This window comes from Molothrus aeneus, chromosome 12 (assembly GCF_037042795.1).
Source record: "Molothrus aeneus isolate 106 chromosome 12, BPBGC_Maene_1.0, whole genome shotgun sequence".
Classification (NCBI taxonomy): domain Eukaryota; kingdom Metazoa; phylum Chordata; class Aves; order Passeriformes; family Icteridae; genus Molothrus; species Molothrus aeneus.
Genome location: NC_089657.1, coordinates 1991560 through 2004429, shown reverse-complemented (window position 1 = coordinate 2004429; position 12870 = coordinate 1991560). Strand labels below are relative to the sequence as shown.

The window sequence follows — 12870 nt, the reverse complement described above, 5'->3', positions numbered from 1 at the left end:
GGAGACCGGTGTCTGCTAAGGAAGGCAGGAGCCTCCCCTGAAATGGAAAATGTAAACCCCCTCCCTCTCAATTGCTATAAATTTTAAATTAAGGGGCTCCCAGGCAAAAATATGGGAGCACAAATAACAGCTCTTTAATAGGGAAGAAAATAAAAAGATAAAATAAACAATGCAGTGAACCAAACCAACAGTGCCAGAGTCAGAACCCAGCCTGACACCCTGTGGGTCAGGGTGTGGGCAGCAGTCCCATTGGAATTGTGGCTCAGCCCTCCTGCAGTGCCAGGGCTGGTTCTGCTGGAGCAGGGATCCTGGAGAAAGGTGCAGTCTCTGCCTCTGAAGATCCAGGGCAAGAGGTAGCTGCTGCTCCTCTGGGAAATCCAGTGCAGAAGCTGTGCTGGTGTTCCAGAATCTCCAGATTCTATCCGGGTAGGAATGTTTGAAATCTCAGATTATATCCAGGTAGGAATGTTTGAAATCCCCAGATTATATCCAGGTAGGAATGTTTGAAATATCAGACTATATCCAGGTAGGAATGTTTGAAATCTCAGACTATATCCAGGTAGGAATGTTTGAAATACCCAGATTATATCCAGGTAGGAATGTTTGAAATCTCAGATTATATCCAGGTAGGAATGTTTGAAATCCTCAGATTATATCCAGGTAGGAATGCTTGAAATCCCCAGATTATATCCAGGTAGGAATGTTTGAAATCCCCAGATTATATCCAGGTAGGAATGTTTGGAATCTCCAGATTATACCCATGTAGGAATGCTTGGCTCCTCCCCCTGGGCTCACATCTCCCCATGGGATGCTGTAGTTCTTATCAGCCATGCAGGAACATTCCATAGCTGTTATCAGCAGGTGTCTACCCTGAGAGGAGGAGTGGGTGTGGAAGAGATAAGGAAAGCTGCCCACTGAACAGAAGCCAGCTGCCACACAGATGGCAAACAGATACAATCTGCTTGGCAATCCAGGACATGGAGTGAAGGGTTTTTCCCCCTCTCATGGTTTTTCAGTGAGGTAGAGTCTGCTAGACACACTGCTAGAGTGACTCTCAGAGTCAGGCAGTAATTACAAAAGAAAAACCCAGTGGGAGTTGGCCAAAGACAGGAAACAAAATAGATTTTAGAGTCTGGACATAGCAGTTTTTCTCATTTTATGCAGCCCCAAAGTGAACAAAGGCACTTTGTTTTTTCGGTAACTGTTAGCTCAGCCTGTGTTTCCCAGCAGAATTAGTGCTATTATTAGTGGTCTGTGGAATAATACAAAAAGGGGGAGAAGAAAGCAAAAGAGGATTTCTAAATTTATACAGACAATTGATCTGTATCGTCATCATTTTGGAGCAGATAAGAAAAATACATTTGCATGTTAATTTCCAATTAAAATTAATTAAAATGTCTCTGTTTAAAGGCTAACAGTTGGGACATTTGTTCCAGGAATAGAAATGCAATGTTAGCAACTTCTCCTGGAAGAAGATCCACTGTCACCTTGTGGGATTTCACAAAAATTCCTTGCTTGGAAAACGCAGGCTCCTTGCTGCAGCCTCCTGCCTGTCAGGTTGACAGAATCCCTGTGGATGGAGTGGGAAATGCTGCTGGTGATGAGGAATTGTCCCAGCTGGATTGGGAGGGGTGGAGGTGCTGCTTCTCCAGCTCTGCTCCATATCTGCCCTCCCTTTCAGGGAATTCTGTGTTCCCATAAACACAGCACAGCAAATCTGTCCCTCTGGGTCCACAGTGAGCATGGCATGGATGGCACAGTGCAATGGTTAAATTTGCCTCAAGCTGACAATTGCAGTGCTGATATAATCTTTTTTTAATATTCCAATAATAGGATTTTTTTTTTGCAAATCCTATTGGAAGATGTGGAGAAGGACTTGGTACAAGGGAGTGCAGTGGTAGAACAAGGGGAAATGGCTTTAAACTGATGGGGAAGGAATTGTTGCTGGGACCATCCAGGTGTTGAGAGCTGCTGCTTCCCTATTTCTCTTTAAAATGTGGGATTTGCCATGCCAGGATTGAAACAGTAACAGTGGGAAAGGACCAAAATAGTCCTGGAATAAAATTGCCATCAGCAGCAGCTGTATGGGCCAATTAAACTGCAACATTTCACAGGTGTTGTCAGGAAATGCATATCAAATCCTCAGACAAATCAGCCTCCTCCTGAATTCCTGGGACTTTCAGCCCAAAAAAAAAAATGTTTTTAAGCTTTAAATTGGAAGAAAGACACAAAAGCCTCTGAAATGCCATCACATGGAGCATCTGATGTGCCCTGACACTGGGACTGCTCTCCAAGCCACAAACCCAGGCTCTGCCTTAGTCCTTTATTTTCTCCTCCATGCCCGCCACCTGCACAGCTAAGTCAGATGTTCAATCACCCAGCAACAGCAGGAAAAATGAGGATTTTCTGCATTGAAATGGTCTTGGATTCAGGATGGAGATGTCTCAACTGCTCTGATGTTGCTGCTATAAAGAGCAGACAGCAGGACTCACTTCATACCCTGTGTAAATGTATGGAGATAGGCAGGGTGTCATTGCAGCAGGAGCCTTGTGGTTTTTCCAGGTACAAATCTTGATTTTTCCAGGTGCAAATCTTGATTTTTCAGTGGTTGGAATTCTCTGTGAGGCTGGGAGAGGCTGCAGGGCACAGGTGGCTGTAGTTGGTGTCCCACAGCCCCAGGGAAACACTCCCACCCCACTGGGGTTTTATCCTCCTGGAATTTCAGCTCTCCAGGCCCAGCCCAAGGCAAAGAAATGGGAATAAATAAAAAGCGAGTGAAGAGAAGGGGGAAAAGATCTCCAAAAGTTCTATCAGCTGCTGCTTTGGAGACCACAGCACAGTTCTTGGCTTGATTGAAGCTCACCCAGCAAATATTCAGCAGAGATTTTGGAGAAATTTAGGCAAGATTGCAAAGATTTGGCAGGTCTCAGTTGGGAAAACAGGATTTTGAGCTTTTGGAGGCCGCAGTGTTAACATGCAGAGGGCTAATGAGTGACGTGCCACATAATTCTTGTTTGTATGGTTTGTAAATGCTGGAATGTCACCAGGGAATCCCAGATTTCCTGTTTCATGTGCTGGGCAGGGCAGGAATGGTGGGAGAATATCCATATTTTTAATAAATGCATTCAATTTTGACAACTGAGGCTGTGCAGCAGCTACTTTGTTGAACATTTATTTGCAGTTGGAAATATTTATTTGCATTTGTGTTGGAAGATGGCATAATCTGCTCTTGCATGAGAGCAGGTCAGCAAGCAGAGGTGGACGTGGCGTCAGCCTCACACTCAGCATTTCCAGCTCCATCACTGGAAAACTAAAGGAAAAAAACAGGATTTTCTTGCATCCAGTGTGAAAGGCAAGAGCAGTCAGCAATCACAGGCCAACCTCAGCAGCTCTGGCGTGCCCCAGTGTCACTGCAGGCTCATTTCTGTATTTTTGGGATTCTCCGGGGCTGACCCAGCTCCTCTCCTGCCTTGGCCACCGTCCAGAAAGTGCTGCACTGTTGAGATTGGAACTGCAATCATCAATTAGCTGATAATCACTATTGGTGGAATTATATGTGCTGGGTTTAAGACAGTGCAGTGGCTGGAAATGGAGCCATTTGTCAGGGGTATAATGGCCTTTTTATGTGCACAAATTTTTAAACACAATTTCATAAAGAGGCTGCCACGCTCCATGATTTACTAGGGCAGTAAAAAATAAAAAAATTACCCGAGGAGTAGAAGATCTCTGTGCATTGAAGTCCTGGAAGTTAATAGAAATATCTCTGTTAACTCCAGGGGTTTTAAAACTTTTTTCCTAATGGCTGTTTGTACCACGTTCCATTTCTAGAAGATGCTGAACCTCCCTGATTATTGCTCCCCTTATTTCACAAGTTACCTGCAAAAATCCTGCATATTCAAAAGCAAAAAGTAACAGAGCCACGAAGAGATTTTAATCTTTGGCAGATGGTGTGGAGAGTTGGTTCAGCTTCTCCTCTGGCAGTAAATGGGAAAAGAGCCCACACTCCACGGCTGTTAGGAACAAGCCATGTTTAAAATGAATGGATTAATTGGGCAAGTAATGATGTATAGAACAGTTCTGCGCTAGCACGGGAACACTTGTGAATTTACTGCTGAAATTCAACCAAGCCTTAGCATCTCCTTTATGTTCCCAGGGGTGATGGGAGAGTATGAGCCCAAAATAGAAGTGCAGTTCCCAGAAACTGTTCCATCTGCGAAGGGAACCACGGTGAAACTGGAGTGCTTTGCCTTGGGCAAGTAAGTTTGGATCCGTTATTATTATTAATTATTATTCCTGCAGCTTCTCACATTGGTGGGTTTGTGGGGTTTGCAGCAGTTCCTAATGACCCACTTCCCTCAGCAGGAGTTACTTGTGGCCAGTTTTCAAAACAGCCACAGGGCTTGGGGACTCTTGTTCCTGGAGTAAACACTGGCAACATTTCCAAAATGTGTGGACTGGCAGGAAAATCATCACAAAATGGATGGTTTGGGTTGGAAGGGACCTTGAATCCCATCCAGTGCCACCCCTGCTGTGGGCAGGGACACCTTCCATCAGCCCAGGCTGCTCCAAGCCCTGTCTATTTGACACTTTTAGAGCAGCCACAGCTCCTCTGGGCAACCCCTGCCAGGGCCTCCCCACCTTAAAATGGATGTGTCTTTACAGCAGAACCCCAAATTCAGCTGGGTCAAAACAGCATTTTAATAATAAAACATCTCCTGCTTATACCATGATAAACACATTTACATTTGTGTTCCACATAACCCACCCATAATAAAACCTGTTTATAAAATCTGTTAATATACAGCAGATTGAATAATTGTGAGTGACAGCCATAATCATTTAAACTATTGCACTGTGTAGCCCCACCTACCCTTTAATGGTTCAGGGAAGAGTATATGTATCAGATTAGCATAAAATCAATTATCAATTCACATTTACACTTATATTCCATATAACCCACCCATAACAAAACCCCTGTGGACCCTGTGCCAGGCCTCTCACTGGGGTGTGGAGGATCAGGAATGGGACATCATGCCATGATCAATATGAAGCCAAATTTATTATCCCAAAAAGACTATATTTATAATAAGTTTTTACTGTCCACATGTCTCTAGCTAATACATGACTGGTTAATCCTAGCTGTTCATGATTGGCTAATCCTAGCTGTTCGAAATAGAATGCTGATTGGATCTCCTGATTTTTCACCCACCTTGCTGTGGTCATCTGGCCCACCCATTGCTTCTCTTTTTTCTCGCTTTCTCAAACTCGCTGACAAACTTGCTGAGTCTTGATAACTCTTCTTCTTGTATCTTTCTCAAGGATACACCGACCCCATTTCTGAATATGCCCATTATCCATTGTTTGTGAACGTGTCCATTGTCCCTTGTTATTGTGCATCGGCTGAGCGCGGCCATTGCCTCGCAAAAACTGCTCAACCTGCAAAAAATCCCCAACACCCCACTGTGAGCATGGCACTTCCTCTGGCAGTGTTACTGTCCTTTCTTTCCCTCCCTCAGCCCAGTGCCCACCATCAGCTGGAGGAGGGCGGATGGGAAGCAGCTGCCGCGGAAGGCGCGCAGGCACCGCTCCAGCGGGCTCCTGGAGATCCCCAACTTCCAGCAGGAGGACGCCGGGCTCTACGAGTGCGTGGCCGAAAATGTCAGGGGCAAGAACGTGGCCCGAGGACAGCTGACGTTTTATGGTGAGCAGGCTGCCCGCTTCCGGGGCTGCTTCCCTGCAGTCGGCGCAATCCGCAGCAAATATTTTGTGAGGGCGTCGTTTTGCGGGGATATTTTTTGAAGCGACTTTCTTTTCCAATGGCACGTCTCGAGAAGGGTGTGATTCGAAATGAAACCTGGCTGAATGGTGCATGTTAATCGAGAATCAGAGCAGCTGGAACAAAAACACGTCCCCGGGAGGACATTGGCACGGAAACGTGCTTGGAACAGTCTCTTTTTCCTTCTCGTGGCTGGGGAGGGGGCAAGGCAGGAAATCTGGGGGAGCATCCTCGTGTTACAGCTTGGGATTTGTGATGTATGGGTCGCCCCAGCTTTTGTGGACAAATGTTAATTGCTGATAACCAATTAAGAACAGCTTTCAAGAGGATCAGTGATTGAAGAACAGGGGGAGTTGGGATTTAACAGTGCCAGGGCAGAGCCCTCTCCCCTCAAAGGCTTTCTGCTCCTGCTCTTCCCTCACTGCAATTCCAGCCCTTGAGCCAGGCACTGGGAAATGCCAAATTTCAGCCTCCTAGGCCTGCTCTGTTAAATAGAAGATGCATTCATCCCTCTGATCCTGGTGCTCATCCCCAAGTTTCTGCTGGGAACAGCCCACAAAGCAAACAAAGTGTGGCTTTACCTGTGTAGAGGTGAGTGGCAGCTGCAGGGAGGGGATTTAGGGACACAGGGGGCTGGGTTTGGTACCAAGGTTCTGTTGGAGATGTTTTGGAGAGGAGAAGCTGCAGGTTCCACACCCAACAGATGTGCAGAGACCTCCACAGCATCCAAAATATCCTGGTTTTGTTGCTCCCCTGGTCCCATCCTGTGTTATTCAGAGGAAATATGGACAAAAACTCAGAGTTTTCTCCCCCAAATGTTCCTGAGCTCCTGTCAGCAGGGAAGATTGGGTTGAGCTCCAGAGATGAGGAGAATGGGTTTTGATTTATAATAATTTTGTCACAGAAAAAGAGTTTGGGAACCAACCCTTATGGCAAAACTGAATTGAATGTGGTGGGTAATGTAAGTTTCTTTTAAAAAGTAGGGAAGTTTTCAAATTGGAAATATTTCTGAAAGACATTTCATTTAAAGCCACAACTTTGGGGGCTTCCATTTCAAATGAACATTTCTCCTTTTAAAACTGAGGGAAATACAAAATGAGAAAACATTAAAAAGAAGTGAAAGAGCAAGAACAAAGTGAAATCTTTCATGTTAAGGAAAGAGTCCGGAGTTGATTTGAACAGGTTTTAATTTTTTTAATTAGATGATTTAAAGATTCCTTTTTCTGTGGTGTGTTTTTCTCCTGATTTTCCCCATGTGGAGAGTAAATTAAAAGACTCATCAGTTGTAGAGTTTTGCTGTACCCACAGCCAAAGCTGCCTTTCTTGGAAAGCAGTAAATGGAGCCTCTGGAACACTCCCACCATAGCATATATCGAGTTCTAATCTCATTATTGTAATGAATTTACTGCTCTGGATCCTACACAAAAGCTGCCACTGTGGCTCCTGCTGCTTTTCACCCCCATTGTGGCATTTCTGCAGAGAATCTCCAGGTTTTTTTGGGAAGAGGAGTGTCCTGCCATCAGTCTGTCGTGCTGGGAAGTCTTTCCATCCATGTCCTCCCTGGGACAGGAGGAATTCCCCAGGAGAGGTGGCAGACAGGCACCTCCCCTGCTGCAGGTTTTAAAGAGAATTCGCTAAAATATCATCCTTGTCTTGAGGATGGTGATTTTCCAGGGAACTAGTTGGGTTTTTTAGGGTAACTTGTGTTTTGCAGCCAGTACTAAAAATAGATCTCTTAAAAAAAAAACAACATGCATTCTGTGCTCTGGGCTCTGGAGTTTTGCATGGCAGCAAGATTTTTTAGGGGAAAGTAACTTACTGTAAACTTTTATACAAATAGTTGGAAAAAATAACATAATTTTCTTTAATAATTAGGGGTTTTTTTAAAGCTGAGAAATGTTATTTCATTATTGAAATACAACTGCAATGCTGGCAGAGCTTTCAAGCTGCTTTTGGAAGGTCAGGGCTGGTGCCTGGAGAGGGAAACGCCCTGGAGGTGCAGAAAGGTGCAGGTTTGAATGGATTTGAGGAAGAAATTTTTTATCATCAGGGTGGGCAGGCCCTGGCACAGGTGCCCAGAGCAGCTGGGGCTGCCCCTGGATCCCTGGCAGTGCCCAAGGCCAGGCTGGACACTGGGGCTGGAGCCCCTGGGACAGTGGGAGGTGTCCCTGCCATGGCAGGGGTGGCACTGGGTGGGATTTAAGGTCCTTGCAGCCCACAGCATTGGGGGCTCAGTGTGCTCTGGGTTATCTGAGGTGCTGCCCTCCTGCCCTGATGTGCTCTGCAGGTCACACCGGGGCTCCAACAGCTCCACTCCTTTCAACCCAGTCAGCAGCCTCTGTGCATGGCACAAAATAAGCCAAGAGAAGAAAAAGAAATTCAAATTTGCCTGCTCACTGTAGATAACCCAGCGTTGTCAGCTTCCCTGTGTGCTGCTGGGAGTTCTCAGGGAGGGTTGACTTCTGCTGTGTTTCACTCTTGTATCAGAGTTTATTTTCTCCTCCCTTAGCATATCAGTGCCACTGAAGTTGTTTGGCAGGCTTGTTGCAGCAGAAAAGGTTAATTAAACGTGCAATATCCATTCTTGCTGCATTTCCTGTGCTCTGAGCCCCTGCACCAGGCTGTGTTTCACTGCTCTCCTCAAACACTTCTGCCAGGGCTGAGTCCCCCTTGACGGATCAACCTTCCCATGGAAACATGGTCCTGTTAATGCAATTACACAGCTCCCTTCTGTTTCCCTGACTGATGGAGCTCTCAGTGGCACATTTCCCTGCTGGCTCTCTTGTTCCCCCTGTGTCCCAGCCTCAGGTTAATTCCTGCCAAAGGCTCCCGCTGGGATTCTTGGGGCTGTCCCGTGCAGGGCCAACTTGATCCTTGTGGGTTTCTTCCAACTCCGAATATTCCCTGATCCTGAACTATCAAATTAGACTGCACAGCCTCTTCTTTTCCACCTTTTAGCAGCCCTAAGTGCTGGTGTTGCCTTCCTGACCTGGCAGCTTGTTCCCTGTGCCAGCTGCATCCTGTGGCTGAGGCAGGAGAGGTCCCCAGTGGACACAGGGTTCTCTTCTCCCAGTTTCTCCAGTTTCTCCCAATTTCTCTCAGTTTCTTTAGATTCTCCAGTTTCTCCCAGGGCCCTCCCCACCCTCAGCTGGGTGTTTTGGGATGCACTCCCATTGACCTGATTGTATTTTTAATCTGGCTGCTCATAAATTTTACATTTGCTAACCCTCCGCAGGGCTAAGATTTATATCCTGAGCAAACAGCAATGCCAACGATTATTTTTTTTTCCTGGCAGAAGTACAGTAAACAGATTACCTTAGCCAGCTAATTTAAAAAGAAATTACCTTTTTTGTTCATAAAGCCAGCATCAAGGAGATGCTTATTTATTATTGATGTTTAATTCATGGTGAGTTTAGATGCTGTTTCAGCCCGATCTTCTTTTGTTGATATTTGTGACCCCAAGGCTGCTCATCCCTGGGTTTGAGCTCCCTGGGCTCTGCTTCCCTGTGTTGACTCAATGCAACATCTTGAGATCCCCCTGCCCAACAAAATATTGCACCTGAATAACAGAAAATACCAAAAATAGCTTCTGGTTGAGGTGATGTGAACGTGAGGCTGGGAGTGACAGCCCAGGGGAGGGCTGAGGAGCTGCAACCCCACTGAGAACATTTGTTTGCTGGGATTTGGACACAAAATATGGGATTTTGGCCTGGCTTTCCAGTCAGATCCACACTGGGAAATATCCAAGCTCCAAAACAGCTCAGCTGGAGCCAGCACAGAGGGAGGTGCTGCCTCAGCATCACCTGTGTTGCTCCAGCTTCTCCCGTCCTCTCCTGCTCTGGCAAGGCAAGGAAAGGAGGAAAAAATTGCAGCTCAAACGCTTTCCAAAAGTGTCAGCACAGCAGCATCTGCATTAGCAGACAGACAGACTTGTCTGTCACTAATTACAGTTCTGTGCAGCATTTTCTGAGATATTCAGCAAAACCCATTCAATTGGCTGGGCCCCTTTTCAGATTAAATCCTTCCCACTAGGAATTTGTGAGGCTCCTTTATTTTGCAGAGAAAAGAGCCCTCCTTTCATCAGTGGGCCTGGGTTTTATTTGGGCAAAAGCCACTTTGTGCCACCCTGTAAAATAGCCTCAGATGTAAATCAGATTATGCTCTTCATTATGGTCAGAGTCTAAAAAGGAAATTTGCACAAGTGAACATCAGGCAGTTTTATGTCTGCTCAGTTTAGGTCCCAGATCACAAATAATTTGCTGAAAATTTGAATAAAGTGAGTTTCTGGACTGATAAAAATACAAGAAAATTCCTGTACATAGGGCAAGTGCACTCTTATTGTACTATTACTATATTATTATGAACTATCTTTCACATCAGTCACTGGAAAACCCTGTTGCCACCTTTTACACAGGTAAGAGTTAGTACAGGGAGAAGTAACTCTGACTTTTGAATTCTTTGCTGCCCAAGGGAGGTCTTGCATCCAGAACACAGAACACATTCCTGCACAGAATTGTTTCTCATCAGCTTTTCCAAGGGATTGCTGGAACCCTGCTTCCAGAAAAATCCAATTCTTGGAGATTCAGAAAAAGTCTCATGTTATTATCGTTGTTGCTTGGAGAAACATCTCTGCAGCAAGAGAAGCAAAAATGCAAATAGGGTGAAACACAAAGAGAAATGAAATGTGAAGGCTCCTCATGGAACACCCCACAGCTCCCTTGTACCCCTGAGCAGCTGCAGTTTAGTGTCAGGGTGGGAAATGACCAAACCCATGAGCAGGGTCCCTGTGGTGTGCCTGTAACACCCAGAGCCCACAAAAACCGGGGAGAAAATCCTCTAATGGTGCAGAGCAGGGGTAAATGAGAGGAAGGGATGACTGAAGGGGTTTTATCAGCTGGGTTAACCCCTTCAGATTTTTCTCTGTTTCTTTTCCTCTGGTGTTTAATATTGTAGTGACAAGCAGAACTCCAGGCTGGGTCGGTAGGGTCAGTCTTGTAGAGCTTCCAAAGACTCACCCAAATGGAGATTTTGGTTTTTTCTAGGCACAGCATTCCAGCAGATTGGTTTGGTGCAGGATTTGCTCACCTTGGAGTTGTGAGCAAGATTTCAAACAGTGCTTGAGGTCAGGAGGGAGGAAAGGAAGAGAGAGGAGCAGTGGTAACTTGGGCTCTGCTTTCTGTGATCTTTGGGAAGGAAACAAATCAGGACTGAGGGGTTTGTGCACAGGAGCTGTGTCCCCATTAGGGACAGGACCTTACACACTGGCTGCACTCTTTATTTCCAATTACTCATCTGCTTTTGCCATCTGGTTGTTTTGGGTTTTTTTATTTACTTCTTACACTTGGCTTTCTCCTCTTTAGACTGCTCTGATCCTGGGCTCAGTCTCAATCTCCTTAGAATAGAGATGGTAATGGACAAGTCATTCAGCCTTTCATCTGCCATTAATGATGAATTACACAGCCTGCACCAGGTCATCAGCTGCTAGGAATTGGCTTAGGAACACTGAAATCAATACGCACCAGCTGAGAATTGGATTCTGGATATGTATTAGCACCTCATTTGCTTGAGTCTTTTTGGTTGTTTTGAACTCACAGATGATTGCAGAGTCCTACAGGTTTTTTTTTTCTGGTTTATTTCTTGTATTTCTCCTTTACTTCTGGGGGTTTGTTACTCATTTCTGAGGTGATGCATCATCACCTGCTACATCATTTCACTTTCAAATATCTTTTAGGACATGATTTCCAGTTCCTACTTTTGCCTTTTAATTCATTACAGTGAAGGACAGACTGCCCCTGGACTATTTGTCTTAGAGAAGTAAGAATATATTTGGCCATATTTTCCTATTCACCTGGTTTTAACTGTCCCACTTTGTGTTGGTGAAGACTGAAAGGTGTTCAAAGGTAAACAGGGTTTTTTCTCACTATTTCCATCACTTTTTTTCAGGTCCCCTGAGTACAAACTCCAGAAATCTCCTGAGGGGGAGATTTTTCTTTAAAGCAGTCCTTATGTAAGAGTCGTGCTTATATCTCTAAGCTTTTTCTTTCACTTTATAGATTTAGCATATGAATTTTGCTTGCAACTCAGATGAATTCTTAATCAGCTTCCAGATTTTTCCTCCAGGATGTTTCCAAGGCCAGTACTATCTTAAGTACACCAAGCAGGACCAAAATATCTCCTGGAAAATAATTTCTCTTTGGTCAGCACTGCTGAAACGATCCAAAGGACTCTTTTCTAGACCAGTCACAAATTCAACCTTGTCATTATCTCGTTGCTATACCAGAAAATGTTGTGGAGAGGAGCTGGTTTCATCCCCTTATCTGAATTATTTTAATTATCATGCCTGAAATCTCGTGTCGTGTTACCTTGCTCTGATCCCCAGTGGGCTCCTGTCAAATTCCATTAGGTTGTGGCCACTCTCCTTTGGTGGCTCACACAAATTTGCAGCCTGAGCCAAGCCCTGAGTATTCCCCAAGATGAAGCCAGGAGCTTCTCTCTGCACTGAACTGTTGAGAGGAGAGCTTGACCTAATTAGGAAAACTCCCAAAGAGCAGCAGAGAACGAGCTCCTGCTGAACAAACCGCGCAGAGCTTCTCGCTGAGATCATTTTCTGACCTGCGCTGCTCATTCTGGAGTTGCCTGCACCAAAAATGGCTTTGGAATTGGGAATTTTAACCAGTTCAAAGCACTGAAAGGGGTTGGGGTGGAGTGGGATGGAGGCTGGGGCTCGTGGGTGCTGCACCAAAGGGTGATGTGAATTTGGGGAATTTGGGGTGGCAGCTTCCAGCACTGCACGCTTCAGTCTCAGCACTCAGGGCAGGAGTTGGGATGAGCAAACCACAAACCACCCCAAAAAATGCCTTTTGGAGAGAATTTCCCTCATTTGGGAAAATTATTATTTTCCCTTATTTGGGGAGTCTGTATGAAATGAGGATGAATTCTGAATTTTCTCAGAGCTTTTCACTGAGATGATTTTTTGACCTGTGCTGCTCGTTTTGGAGTTGTTGCACCACAAATGGCTTTGGAATTGGGAATTTTAACCAGTTCAAAGCACTGAAAGGGGTTGGGGTGGAGTGGGATGGAGGCTGGGGCTCGTG

General features: G+C 45.3%; 1 protein-coding gene across 2 annotated transcripts in view; it reads left to right on the top strand.

The window, feature by feature from the left end:
- LOC136561499 (contactin-4) overlaps positions 1-12870 on the top strand; it is a 273024-nt gene that overhangs the window by 200854 nt on the left and 59300 nt on the right. For both annotated transcript variants that reach the window (XM_066557827.1, XM_066557828.1), the window contains exons 8-9: positions 4154-4256; positions 5517-5701. In XM_066557827.1, the coding sequence (XP_066413924.1) occupies positions 4154-4256; positions 5517-5701 (288 nt within the window). The remainder of the gene's footprint in view (positions 1-4153; positions 4257-5516; positions 5702-12870) is intronic.